This window comes from Sminthopsis crassicaudata, chromosome 3 (assembly GCF_048593235.1).
Source record: "Sminthopsis crassicaudata isolate SCR6 chromosome 3, ASM4859323v1, whole genome shotgun sequence".
Taxonomy (NCBI): domain Eukaryota; kingdom Metazoa; phylum Chordata; class Mammalia; order Dasyuromorphia; family Dasyuridae; genus Sminthopsis; species Sminthopsis crassicaudata.
In genome coordinates this window covers 400,975,310-400,990,711 of record NC_133619.1, presented here as the reverse complement: position 1 = coordinate 400,990,711, position 15,402 = coordinate 400,975,310, and the positions used below count along the sequence as shown (strand labels likewise).

The 15,402-nt window shown below is 34.9% G+C and overlaps 1 protein-coding gene across 4 annotated transcripts in view; it reads right to left on the bottom strand.

Annotated features, from left to right (window-relative positions):
- The window catches only part of CRTAM (cytotoxic and regulatory T cell molecule), a 30,680-nt gene extending 25,435 nt beyond the window's left edge, over nucleotides 1-5,245 (bottom strand). For 2 of the 4 annotated variants that reach the window (XM_074302695.1, XM_074302697.1), the window contains exon 1: nucleotides 5,119-5,244. In XM_074302695.1, the coding sequence (XP_074158796.1) occupies nucleotides 5,119-5,191 (73 nt within the window). In that variant the 5' untranslated portion in view covers nucleotides 5,192-5,244. Of the gene's footprint in view, nucleotides 1-4,192; nucleotides 4,275-5,118 lie in introns of those variants that run through there. The other 2 variants (XM_074302698.1, XM_074302696.1) reach the window with 2 other exon arrangements.
- Nucleotides 5,246-15,402: the final 10,157 nt, after the last annotated feature.

Below are 15,402 nucleotides of genomic sequence, written 5' to 3'. Positions count from 1 at the left end.
CAAGTTTTGACTTTATCCTTTCTATTGACCAATAAGTAAAGTTGATTGGATCATCCTTTTAAATGTGTTTACCCTTGCTTTTTCTGTTTCTGCTGCCCGCATATTAGTTCATATAATAATCATAGAACACCAAAGCTGGATGACATCAGAATACACACTATGATTTTATGGATGAAGAAATTGTGGCCCAGTGAGGTCAAATAATCTACAATCAGCCCACACTGCTCCCTTAAGTACTTCAATCTCAAATTATCACCAAAAAATAAAAGCTTACAATAATATATATATATATATATTTCAAGTGTATTTCTATAGTTTTTAGTTACTCTATTTATTAGATTCTGAAATATTCAAAGGATGCTGAATAACAGAACTATTTCAACTTCCACTGTAAAGATAGTATTCCAATTCTCAAAATTTATGAGAGGAGACAGAGAGAGAAGTTCAGAATTGGAGTCCTGCCTTTAATACACTGTGACCCAGTGAAAATGACTTAAATTAGTACGTCAGACAACTCTTTAGGATTGTAATGTCCTGAAATGCATGGGTGGAGAAGTTTCTCTAATGGGAATTCCTTAGACCTATGATATCACAGATTTAAGATAAAAAAATGTAGATAATAAAGGAAAAAAAACATACAATTTGACGAAGACTGCTAGGTTGTTCCCTTTTAAATTATAAATGATATATAGTTTATAATTTCAGTTTAGACTCAATGAATTTATGATGGAGAAGTTATTATTTCACTTCCCATATATTCAAGTTCAGGTGGCCTATTCCAGTAAATGTGTCCTGCTATTACTTTCATTTTGACTTGGGATGGCTATAGAATTTGTGTTTCATCTCTTTTTTCAACTAGATCTATCAGCTTATTTAATAAAAGTTGTTGTTGTTCAGTTATGTCCAGCTCTTCAAGATTCAATTTTGGGTTTTCTTGACAAAGATGCTACAGTGATTCACTATTTCCTTTTTCAGTTCATTTTACAGATGAGGAAACAGAGGCAAATAGAGTTAAGTGACTTTCCCAGGATCACACAGTAAGTGTCAGGTCAGATTTGAAGTCAGGAAGATAAGTCCAGATTCCCAGACCAGTGCTCTATCCAGTGTGCCACTTAGCTGCTCCTTAATAAAACTTTATAAATATATAGTTATTTATAAGTAACATAAGTAATATACAACAACTCTGTGAGGTCTATCATAGTTGGCCATCACACAATCTTGCTATTATTATGTACAATGCTTTCCTGGTTCTGCTGACTTCACTCAGCATCAGTTCATGTAGGCCTTTTCTGAAATCAGCCTGAACAATAATATTCCATTATTTCCATATACTATAGCTTATTCAATCATTTCCCAATAGATGGGTACCCGCTCAATTTCTAATTCCTTGCCACTACAAAAAGAGCTGCTATAAACATTTCCCCCTGTTTTATGATCTCTTTGGGATGCAGATTAAATGTTTCTTGTATCCATGAAAATCACAGGTTTAGTTTCTGTCTCAATGATCTTATACCTCTGCAAACCTAGCTCTCATTCCCAAGAAAATCTTCTGACCTGATAGAAGTTTTCCTCTATCTGATTTGTATTAGATTTATGATAGATTCCTAGTCAGATTAGCATTTGGGTTTAGCATTAGCATATGGAAGGTTGACAACTTGAGGCTTTTCTAATTTCAAACAGAGATGTGACTTAGGCTATTTGATGATGTGAAATTCCACGGTTATATTTCTTATTATTTTATTTTTAAAGAATCTACTTGCTGACCCTCTGTTAGTGGCTGAAAACAGGAAATTATTGTGGCAACATTAAGCCTTAGCCTATTGATGCTTTGTTTCACCCCTCATACTTTTACAAAATTGCTGAGGTGGTCATGGCTATGTGAAGAGTGGAGATAAAGTATAGATTTGCTAGATATTTAAGGGTTACTTGTCCTCAAAACATCCCATTTTAAAGAATTTTTAAAGAAGATCAACAGCCAAAGCCCTATTTTTCTGGATACTCTACTATTATTATTATTATTTTTTATTTCACTTTCATTTTACTTCATTTGTTTACTTCTCTAGACAATTATATGTCCTTTGGGGTCTCTTCCTCCTCTACTCATTACTACCTTCCTTCAGATTTTTTGGAAGCTAGACTTCAAATTTTTCTTTCATGTTTTTTTTTTTTAATCCACATGTGTGGTATTGCTACCTTCACTGCAAATGCTTTACATATAACAGATGCTTAGTAGATATTGATCAAAATTAATTGAATTGAATTTTTCATTTTTCTGACTCTAAACCTACATCTGCTGATCAGTCTATTTATAGATCCCTGGGACATCGAGATAATGTATATAAAGAAATGGCTGTACTGTCTTCCATGTAAGTATATGCTTTCTCATTGATAGAGCATGTTTTGGAATTCTTTTTTTTTCTTAATAGCACTTGATTTTGCCCCAGAACAAGATTTAATCACATTCTTTTCTATTCCTTTTGGGCCAGTAGTATATATATTAGTAACACAGTGAATTGACTGGGTAAAACTTAGAACATTCTAATGTGCAGAGTGAAATGAGATGAATCAGAAGAATGTTGTATTACAATAACAATGATATTGCTTAAAGAGTAATTGTGAATGACTAAACTAATCTGAATAATATGAATACTCAAATCAACTAAGGACTTATAAAGGAAACTGCTATCCACTTCCAGAGGAAAAACTGATATATGGAAGTATGTATTGTATGTTTCCATATATACACATATATCTATATACACACACACATAAATACATACACAAATACACACACATACACACAGACACACACATACCTCTCTCTTTCTTTTTCTCTTTCTCTCTCTCTCTCTTCCTCAAAAGCATCTGAACAAAAACATCTTAAGCCATGAAGCAAAAGTCATCGACAGTACCTGTCCCCTGCAAACAACTACTACAATCACTAAATAAGAACTATACATATTAAAACCAGTATAGTTGCTAATATCTATTTAACATTTTCAAAGAATTCAAATTGAAAGATTATTAATCAATATAGTAGACTAAATACAGACTCATATATAATCCCTTGCCTGAATAGCTCAACAATATTGAATTGTAAAAAACAAATTCTAAAGCAGAGTAAGAATATTCTACAGTGATTCAGTAGAGTCTTTAAATGGAAGGATTCATATCCAAACAAAGAAGAATACTTTGAAAATAATTTATTAGAGTGCTTTCACAATTCTGTTTGATATATGAAGTAATTAGAGCTATAACAATAGATAACATTTATATAGTGCTTTAAGCTTTGAAAAGCATTTTACAGATGCTATTCCATTTGATTTTTACAGCATCTGTGGAAAATAGGTAGTTACTATCTCTATTTTACAGATGAGGAAACCTAGGTAAACAAAGTTCAAATGATATGTCTAGTATGTGAGACAGGATTTTAGTTCCTAATTTTAGATCTAGCACGCTATCCACTTTGCAACTATTTGCCTTAAAGACTCAATCAAAGAGAATTTATTAAACTTGCTCTTTGCCAGGAATTGGACTAAGCATTGGAGATACTGAAGTAAAACCTTGTTGTTGGCAAAGAATCATAGCTTCATGACTGAAAAAAACTTTGACAATTCAATTAGCCTATCTTTTTGTCTTTGAGCTGTACTTGCAATAAAAGCAACCTATTCCTGAAAGATAATTATTCTAAAGACAAAACAAACCTCATAAATGCTTGTGGTAATTTACTACAAAGATCAAATATGAAAAGAGAAAAAAGTTAAAAGGAAAAAATAGATTCTATAAAATAGAGTTTCAGTTCCCTACATCATTATTTCTGTTAAATATTTGTGCTTAAGATAATCGAGTTTAGGGCTCTATGCTAATGGCTCTGAAATCTATTTATCTAGTCCTAATTTCTGCTGACCTTCAGTCTCATATATCTAAAAACCCATTAGTCATCTTGAACTGGATATACTATAGACATTCCTAGGCCGTTCAAAACTGAAATCACTCTTTCTTCCCAAACCCTTCCTATTTCTAAACTGCTCCATTACTGTTGAGGACACCATCATCATCCCAGTCACCCATACTGAGAGATAACCTTGGGGTCATCCATGATTTCTCCCTCTTTCTCATCCACAATGTTCAATCTGTTGCAAGGGCTTATCAATTTTATCTTTGTAACATTTCTTGAATGTGCTTCCTTTACCTCTGATTCTTTCACTCCTCTTGCTGGGATGACTGCAATATCCTGCTGGGGAGGTCTCCCCACTCCAATCCATCCTCTATTCATTCACCAAAATGGTTGAAATAATTAGGAAATGGTTTTCCTAAAGTGCGGATCCAAACCATGTCATTACCACTCCTGACATACTCGATAAATCCCAGTGACTCCATTCAAAGTTCTTCTTATTCTACTCTTCCCCATCTCCACCTTTCCAATCTTCTTACACCTTGCACTTATTCATATTCTTTGATTAGTGACATTGATCTTCTTGTTATTCCTCAAACAAGATACTCCATATCCTAACTCTAGGCATTTTTGCTGGTTGTTCCTCCCACATGAACTTCTCTCCTTCCTCATCTGTCTCCTTACTTCTCTGGCTTCCTCCAAGTCCCAGTAAAAATCCAATTTTTCTACTCCCTCTAAATTTTGATTATTTCATATTTATCCTATACATAGTTATTTACATATTAATGTTCCCTTTTGGATTATGAACTCCTTGAGAATAGAGACTTGTTTTATACCTTTCTATTTAGCCCTAGCACTTAGCACACTTCTTGGCACAAGTAGGTGTTTTGACTTATTGACTGAATGATATTTAAACCATTTATATTACCTTATGTAAATAGGGCAAATTATATCATTTATCTTTAGGGAGTCCATAGAAACCATTTTAATTGGCTAACAAATTATTTAACAATATACTTCAAAAAACAAGTTTGAAGATTGTATGAATCAGAGAGAGGATTAATAAAGATTTACCTTATTGTAAGACCAAAACTATCCCACTTCTGAGATATCTTCATACAAGTATTCCTGTAAAAACTATTGATTACCTTACCAAGCTGAAAAATCAAAAACTTGATTAAACAGTAGATAAAGAATCTCTTCTTCCAACTTTATCTCCTTACCTTGCAAGGGGAACCAAGCTAACAGGCTGAGAACTATCCACAAAGTCATAGTATGAGGAGTTGCCTGTGACATGTCAACTTCCTTTTTGTTCTGAAAACACTGAGTGGAGAGTGAGTGGTTTCTTTTTAAGGTAAAGAAGCAGAATAACCATGACCTCATGTGGATCAAATCCTACGTTTCCCCTCATGGCTCTCTCATGAGGCTGCAGCCCCCATAAACACCCTCACATTGGGACATTGAGCTTGTGGTCTTTTCCTTTGAAAGGTGTGACTGATGTGGCCATTACAAAATTAAATGTCATTGTGTAGTGAAATACTGCTAAATTCAGTTTAAATTACTTTAAAGTAAAACTATTTGTATTTGGATGTCAGAAATACTCTTATGTTTCTTTTGTGTTTTAATCCATGCTTGGGATTTAAAAAATGTCGGGAATTTCTGGTGTGGAAACTTCTTCCACTGATATATATTGGCTACTTATTTAATAATTTACAGTCTTTGAGAGTTATCTGGGGGCACTGAGAAGTTTGTGCTAAGGGTAATAGAATTTAGGGCTCTATGCTAATGACTCTGAAATCTATTTATTTATTCCTAATTTCTGCTGACCTTCAGTTGCATATTTCTAAGCTCCTATTAGCCATCTTGAACTGATTGATCTATAGACATCTCAAACTAAAGATATTCAGAGGCATAATTTGAACTCAGGTCCACCTGACTGCTAATCCTATCTTCTATTTTTTTCACTAATTCTCACTTCTATTAGATATTAATTATTAACAGTGAACTACTATATACTATTATGTTGCATTATTTCCTAATTCTCAAAATTTATATTTAAAAGTTTATAGATATAGAACTATATAGAATGTTAGAAATTATCTAGCCTAACCTCCTCACTTTATGGATGAGGAACCTAAGAGCTGAGAGAAATAGAATGACTTTCCTAGAGTGACATAGTAAGAAATGCAGATTTGGGGGTAGCCCAGTGAATAGAGCACTGGGCTCAGAGTTAGGAGGACATCAGCTTCAGATGTTTACTAGTTGTGTAACCCTGGCCAAGTCATTTAACTTAAGTTTATCTCAGTTTCCTTACCTGCAAAAATAAGCTGGAAACAGTAAACCATTTCAGTATCTTTGTCAAAAAACAACAACCCATAAATGAGCTAATGAAGAGTTAAACCCAACTAAACAACAACAAAATAGGATTAGAACCTAGAACAACTTATTCTAGATCAAATAATTTTTTCATTGTTCCATGTTAATTCTGGTGCCTTTAGCCACTGCAATGATCCTTGATGGTCCTTAGGGTCCTAATGAGTTAATAACTCCAATTAACAAAAAACCTGAAATACAGAGAAGATATTTAATTTGCTGGAGATCTTATAACATAGACCAAGATAGGGGTATGCATTTACATACAGTGAATTGTTATTTCCTGTAAATGTATATGTATAGAAAATCAGGGCTTGATTTATTCTTTTCTTGATTGTTTATATAAGAAAATGATAGAAAAATTCTAATAATACAAATTAAGCATAAAAATATATCAGGGCACATTTTTACTCCTGGAGAGCTGCTTATTAAACATTTACCAGCACACCATTGGAGCAGGACCAATCGATTGTGATGACTATTCACAAAAGAAAATTTTGAAGAAAAAGGTATTACTAATGAGAATTAATGAAACTGCAAAATTTACTTATCATTTCACCAGTGGAGGTTATCTGGTAACAAACACACTTCAACTTCATATTACTTAAATGGGAGATAAAAGAAATGGCTTCTGCTCGTACTGAAAGGAATTAGAAACATTTGCCCCAAGAGAAGTCAGCTGAGTAAATCTAAACAGTTCCAATAGGAGTCCAACCTTGAAGGCTCTTCAGCCAACATGGTAACTGTGAGAAAAGACTCCATATCCGGGATACTGTGGGCCAAAGGCCCATGGTAGAAATGCACATAGGTCCCAAACAGGACCTAGAAGAGAGAAACTGTTGAGGTCTGGAAAGTGACAAGGGGGAACAGCAGCAGTAGCAAAGACTTTGTTTTTCAGTCTAATATTTAAGGATTCCTGAACTGCGATGAGATCTATGGAAGTCAGAGGGATTCAGTCATGCTGTATAGACAAAATGGGTGCCAGACACAGATGTGGTCTTCATACTAGTGCTCCAAGTGCATAAACATTACAGGAGCATCACTACTGATACCATCAACGTGTTTCTTAACACTGGGCTTATTAGACATGTCTTCAAGTCCCTTTACCCTCTACCCTCAATAGGCTCAACTTCCTTCTCTTTGGAATTATCTCTGGGCAATTTCCCAGATTAATCTCTGCCCTATATAGCTTCATCACATACAAAGAATTTCCTAGTTACAAATGGGCTTTCCAACCTACTTTGTTTGGTGATTGTTATACTCAAGGTAAAAGACTAATTTTTGTTTCTGGAACTTGAATCATGACTTTATTTTTTTTTATTTTATTTTTCAAACACATGCAAAGATAGTTTTCAATATTCACCTCTTCAAAACCTTGTATTCCAAAATTTTCTCCCTCTCTTTCCCCCTTACCCCTTTCCCCTTCCCTAGATAGCAAGCAATTCAAGATAGGTTAAACACGTGCAATTCTTCTAAAATATATTTCCATATTCATCATTCGGCACAAGAAAAATCACATCAAAAGGGGAAAAATATGAGAAAGAAAAAACAAACATGCAAACAAATACCATCACCACCAGAAAAAGTAAAAATACTATACTTTGATCGACATTCAGTCTTCAAAGTTCTTTCTCTCTGGATGCTGATGGCTCTTTCTATCAAAGTCTATTGGAATTGTCTTGAATCATCTCTCTGTTGAAAAGAGCCAAGAGATTATGACTTTATCATCATATATCATCTAGAACAATTTCTGAAAATTAGTGAAATACAAAGGTTATTATGCCTGTTTTACCAATGGAAAAAATGGAAGGCTGGAAAGTTACACATTGAGTGAATGGTATAGTGGAAAGAAGGATTAAGCATTTTATTGAGCTCCTACTAACTTCTTTATAATTATTATGGAATTGAAATCAGGGGACCTAAGTTTAAGTACTCTTTTAGAGCTTTCCTGTCTGTTGACTTTACATAAATCTCTTTAACTCCTCTGGAATTATTTTCCTTCATTGTTAAATAACTAGACTTCTAACATAGAGAAGATGGGAATAGAAGTGATCTTAATGACTTCTAAGGTCAATCCTTTTTTTCAACAGATATATGCTCACAAGATCCCCAGCACTCACTTTCTTTCTTTTTTTTTTTTTTTTAAATTATTTTTAACATTTAAAAAAAATTGAATTCTAAATTCTCTTCCTTTCTCCAGCCCCTCCCTTACCTAATGAGAGATGTGAAGTCATGCAACACATATTTTCATATTATCCATGTAACAAAAAAAGCAAGAAAAATAAAATAAGAAAATTACACTTCAGTTTGTACTCAGAGTTCATCAGTTTTCCCTCTGGAAGACAGTCACTTTCAATTCAGCTGTTTGATTTCCCCAATAATATCATGCTTCAGAATGAATCTTTGTTTTCTCATTTACCAGAAACCTTTTCTCCTTTTTCATTGCCAAGGAAAGATATTGCCCAGAACAGACTTTTTTTTTCCTCACAAAGAAATAGCCTAGTCCCATGGAAAGAATGCTGCCTCTGTAATCATAAGATTCGAGTTCAAATCCTGTGTTATTTTTTACTTCTGTGGCCTTGGACAAGAAAGTAAATGTTCTTAAGCTATAGAATATTATATAGCCAATAATCTGCAAAATGAGGGGGTTTGGACTTGAAGGTTTCTGAGACTCCTTCCAAGGCCAGAGCTTTGATTCTCTACATCTTTCTCTATAAAGCAATCAATCTGTGTCAAAATAATAATAACAATAGGTAATATTAGTTTAGTAGGTGCTAAGTTACACGTTACAATCATTATTTCATTTGACTCTCCTAACAACCCCAGGAAATACGTGTTATTATTTAGGCTCATTTAACAGATGAGGAAATTGAGAAGAACAAGTTAAAGTGACTTGCCTAGGGTCACAAAGCTAGTATGTATCTGAGGCTGGACTTTGACTTAGATCTTCTTGACTCCAAGTCCAGGGTTCTATCCAGTGGGCCATCTAGCTGTCCTGGGAAGAATGGTGGAAGTAGAAAAGCTACAGTTATTGTAAAGGGTTTATCATCTACATAGGAAGCTAGAAATAGTCAAACTTTGTACATTGAATAAATAGTACATCATAATACATATTATTATAATACATATTATCTCTTAAGAGTATTTAGATGCTGTGGTAATTAATAACATTAAAAGAAAAAATTTAAAGAATTGCTGAATATATACTAACTTTTTGTATTATATATTTCCTGAAGCCCTAGAAACTGCTAAAACATTAATGTCGTGTGTGTGTGTGTGTGTGTGACATTTTTTTAAAAGTAGTTCTATAAAAATGTGAGAACCACTTCAACAGAATATATCAATCTATGGGTCTAAGTCAAAAGAGACAAACTTGTTTCTGGGATAGTTAGATGGAGCATCCTGCGGTAGGGATGTTGCTAACTTAGCCATGTAATTTTGGCTGATTTACCAAATTTTGAGCTTCTTACTTAAATTGAATGTATGAAGTTATTAAAGACTATGCTTCTAAGAAACAGAAGTGAAAGTAACTACTTGGGATTTTGCAATTGAAGTCAGTGAAAATACTCTGGGAAAAGGTTTGAGTTAATTAATTCAGGGAGTCATAAAGAGGAAGACTGTTGCAATTGCAGATTTTTCTAGTTTGCACTTCTTTGAAAACCCCCAAAATATATGTGAGTGGAGGAAGAGGGTGGATGAGGAAGTGTTATGTGGTCCATTTGAATTGTTAATCAGCTTTTTGTATTAAAGACTCAAATCAAGTGTTCAAAATGCTTTCAATTTAATACCCATAATTTGGATATACTTTAATTTGATCATGTAATAAGATAAAATTCCCAGAATTCTAACTAATTTTATATTTTTTGTTGCAACCATGCAGGAGGCAGAACTAAACACTTTTACTTTTCCTTGTGTGAGAGGAGAGTGATGTAGTATCATTTTCTTTATTTGCCTTCAATGGGAAACTCTCAACTCAGAGAAAGAACAGGGGGAAAAATAGCAAGACTACATGTAAAAAACAACAACAATAACAACAAAAAAGCCAGTAACCCAAAAAAACTCAGAGAACAATAATGGACTGTCCTTGATATGTGTACAGAATAAATAAAAAAAAAACCATAAAAACCAAAAATGCTTATTCTGTTCACAAGTTCCTCTAGGTGAGCAAAAGGACATTTAGCTTATACATTCCACACTCTCTTTCCTCCCAGAGAATGAGTTCATTCTTTAGAAGGTGTTTTTTAGACTACAAAGAATATCTGTTACTCACCCACAGATGCAGTATTTGGTCACTGATAGACCTTCAGAAAGCATCATGGACCTTCATCCTACCCCAAATGAAGTTGTCACAGACGGAAACAATGCTAGCCTGACATGTTCCTGTCATGAACCCTGTGGCTTGTGCGGTAGCCCCCATTGTCCCTCTTCGTGGCCAGACTCATCGAGTTACGTGGTTGGCCAGGGAAAGGAGCAGGCTTGGGGCTGCTCAGGATAAACCATATAGGACAGAGAAGAGAAAGTTAGTTGTATCTCCTGCCTATAGACTGATTCAACACACATTATTCTGAAAAGCTAATATGTGATTAGTGTTGAAAAGCATCTTGTGGTTGAAGAAAAATGGTCATTTTGCTATATGTTTTTAGGAAAATTCACAATTATCTAAGTGTCCTGGTATTAGGCATTGTCAGTTATATATTTATTAGTATTAGGGATATATGTGTGTGTGTGTGTGTGTGTGTGTGTGTGTGTGTGTGTGTGTGTGTGTGTGTGTGGTGGAGGTTGGAGAGGAACATGGTATAGAGAAAAGAGTTGTCTTGTGAACTTTGAGGATGACTTTCTTGTTAGAATAAACTCTGATCTTTTAAAAACACTAGGAATATAGGGTGGGTTTTAAATTTTTCTTGGTTTTTCTAAGAGAGAAATTAGTTAGCTAAGTTCCATAAGTGGAGAACCAAAGACCTACCAGATACTATAAGGCTGCCTAGTTCTCTCAGAAGGAGCTTGCAATTAGAAAAATGGATGTAACTGCAAAGCTGAGGGAGGCTGAGGTGTTTGCTGACTCCTCATAAGGTGTTCTCTATCTTTGAACCATGTGTATGGGTTGGGTTCTGTCCTAGGAGAGCCTGAAGTATAGAGGCATTTCTCTGGCTTCCTACACACTCCTTCTGAATCCTGGAAAAAATAATTAAAATATTAGATTTGGCTCATGCTTAGGTTCTCCCCAAAAAGAGGAAAAGAGAGGTATTCAATATATACTGTAAGTAAGGGTTGATGTTGATTTAATCAATCAATCAATCAACCTTCCTACCTAACTAAACTATCAAACAGGTATCTAGTGCTACTTCAACCAAGTACAGATATTTCTTTTGAATCAATTAATTACTCAGTTAATCTAAGGCATTGAACAATCAATCTACTTAACAAATTTGGAAGGAATGAAGGTCCCTAGAGAAAGTGAAATGATGCTTCATAGGAGATGTATTTCTATTGGCTAAGGAGAATTGATTATGTCCTGTGGAATCTTCTACAAAGTAGAAAGCTAGTTTGCAACCCAACCATTCCAGTGTTTGGAGAGTGAGTGGTGGAAGCGGGCCCTGAGAAGGATGGCTTGGGGATGGAAGAGAAGGAAAGTGTCTTTGTCTCTTCCACATCAGTCCCCTACCCCAACCTTGACCAGACAAGAATCTTATAAAGTGTGAAAAGTCCAGATGATTTTGGATATCCCATTAACATTCCAGCCTTATTTCTGGAACAATTAGTGGCAAGTTCTTTATTGAGAACCAAGGACAGACTTGCTGAGAAAAGGCACCTTCAGAATTCTCCAAGAAAGTTGGCAAAATACTATATTGTTACTAAAGGGAAATCCTGGAGACTCCCACAACAAGAGTCCAGGAGCTGTGAGTTAGCTCAGAATTAAGTATGCTTGAGCTGATTTTCTCCTGGACTTTATATGTGCTTCTAAGAGAGTGTGCCACATACTTTTGGTTATTATATTTTTATACCAATTATTCTTACTATGTTACCTTAGGAACCTTTCTAAATACTAGTTAACTTTGTCTGGTATCAATTGATAACTGTTGCAGGAAGCTTATAAGTGAGATTTATCCCCATCTCCTCAAAGTCTTCTGGAATCTCAAAGGGAGAAGTACCAGCCTGATTCTGAGATTCAGGTCGTCAATTAAAATAAGGGTTAGGATAGTAGCTCCAGAGTCTATGCTACATGTATATAAAATGTAAGGCAATATTTATTTCTAAAGCTGGGATTAAAATCCAGGTCCTCTAACTTCAAACCCAACATTTTTTTCTTTCTACTGTACCAAGTAGTACCTGAGGGACAGACTTATTAACTCAATAGCCAAGAAATAAAATGCTTAAATAAAGGTAGGGGATTTTCCCCTAGGCAGAAGGCAGAGTGTGTGTGTGTGTGTGTGTGTGTGTGTGTGTGTGTGTGTAGAATAAAAGAGGGCTTTAAACTTTTTGAATGACCTTTCATAATTGCTTTGAAGAGGTCATGGCCTTTCCCAAGGCGGGTCAAAAATATATAGCTCATGCCACAACCCAGAAGATTCCCCCAGATGACTCTACCAGTAAATAGCTCATCCATCGTCTTGGAAATTTTTGAGGCTTTTAATGTGTGATCACACAGAATGACCTGGCTTTCTAAACCAGGGTGTTAGGCTTCAAACAGCTGCTGATTCAGAAAAACTTTTTTTTTTTTTAAAGAAAAAGGTCAAGGGAGGCAAATCAATTTGGGCTGGCTCTGCTGACACTGCAGTGGCTTTCTTGAAGACAGAGGAACAGCTAGGAAAAAGATGGCAATTCACTTTACAGAAAAGATGATTGCAGTCTAGTTAACTTTTTAAATTTTTAGCTTAATGAATTCAATTCTGTGGCCATTAAAAAAAAGCTCTATTGTGTCTCTTCAAGGGGAACCATGGTAAAAGAAGGAGACTAGAACATGTTGTGAAAGTAAGTTTGTCCATTTAGTTTTGTATAACAGCCCTATATTCTACAAGTCTAGAGTTGAATGAATGGTGGGCTGTTTCCCAAGAGACCCTGAATCTTTAAATTACTTGTTTTCATCATTGGAGATCCTCCCATCAGCTGATACTCCCCAGTGGTTAACAATTCCAGCACCCTGTTACTCTCTCCCATTTCAGTGAGACTGAACTCCAGACTTTGGAAGAACACATTCCTCCCTCCCTCTCTTCAATCTGTTCTTTTATTCCTTACTAAGCCCTAATGTCTGACTCCACTTCTGTCTCCCACTTCCACTGTGCCCTCTGGAACTCCCACTATAAATTTCCTTTTTTTTTTTTTTTTTGGTAAATTTCTCTTGCTCTCTCCATCTTTTAGCTCTCACCAGATGTAGCTCCCTTCAAATATCATTGAGGTCATTCTTTCTAGTACTGACTCTCTCATACTTCCTTAGACACCCTTATTCACAGGTGCCACTGGGCACCTTCTATCAATTGACATTTCCAGAATCTTCCCCTTGTCATTAGTCAGTAAACCCTCCTTTTTAAAGATTTACATTCTCCTAATTTATCATCCAATCCAGATTCTGGTGACTACCTAGAACTTTTTTCCTTCCATTCGCAATGAATAAGGTTCTGCTCTCACAGGGTTCCTTCCACCCCATGCCTAATATTAATGGACTTACATTATGATGTTCTCTTTTGCAGTGAAGACTGTCTCTTTACATTTAGCAAGGGAGTATCCATCTCTAATCTTCCCTACCCCGCTCTTGCCATTCCTTAAAGGAGATTTAATTTCATGTTAGGAGGGAAGGCAAGAAGTTAGATCCAGAAGCTTGACTGTTCTTCTCTTCTCAAAAAGAGGGGTTACCAGGTTGGAATTATATTTATCTGATCTTTTAATTATATTAGTTCCTTAGGGGATATGCTTTTCAGAGAGAGTGTCCCATGTCAATAAGACATTAGGACTTAGGTTATGCTTAAATATTCTAACTTTGTAGTTTCTCAATTTACTTAGTTGCCATGACCTACTCTTTTATTCAGTAGTATGCTAGTAAATATTTAACAACTAGCTCTTTTAAAAAGTATGCACTCTATACTTTTAGGTTTAGTTTCCACTATTAATATTTTCACCATTAATTTCTTAAGTCTAGACAACCAACAAAACAATAACTCAAGCCCTGATTTGTAGTGTTTGCTAATTTTCAAGATGTAAATACTGATGTTTCTAAAGAACTAGAGCAGATTTCATTCATCATATCTCTGCCTTTGCTCTAACTTAGATAGATGGTCATACCTCTGTCCTGGATCATCCCCAAGTATTCTACTCCCATCTTCAAAAGCATTGACATTCATTTATCCAATTATAATCTTCTATCATTCCATTTTCTCCATGATTTAATTATTTTTAACTTATTTCTCATATTCAATGTGACATAATCTTTCTTACTCTTCATTACCTTCCTAGATCATAACCCACATTCTGACCACACTTACCTCCTTGATTGCTCCTTTGGTGAACCAATTCAACTCAACATTATTATTGACTTTTAGATCCCTTGCTTTCTAGCATTGTCACCATTTATGCTTTGTCTAATTTCAATCTTGAATTACTCTCACCATCTTTTTCCTTTATTCTTCCTCATATGTTATTGAATAATGTTGGAGAAAATCACAAGTTCTTTGTGATATTGATTGGGTCCAATTCAAATTTATATAATCTCAACTGGGCACTCAGGACATCAAATTAATCTCTTATTGTTCTCCATTTCTTTCTTCATGGTAGTTGTCCCAAACTTTCTCTTCTCTTTGCAAGCTTCCCATAGAAAGCTTTACCCAATTGATTTTTGATAGTGTGGGCCCAGATCTCTTTAGGTTATAAATCTCATCATTCTGGACTTTTTCCAATGAATTTAAGCCAAATTTTATTGTTTCAGTGTCAATCCAAAAGTCCAAACCCAGCTTTTATAGCCAGGCATAAACTGATTTGCAATTAAGGCATTGTTTGAGAATGGATAAAAGTAAAAATAATCTCCTATCAAATAAAATTTGTCAATACATTCAATTTTAATGGAACCTAATCTTGAAATTAATGAAACTAATCATAGAAATGTCAAGCTGAGGACTTTATATCATATTTCTCTGAAAAAAAAAAAC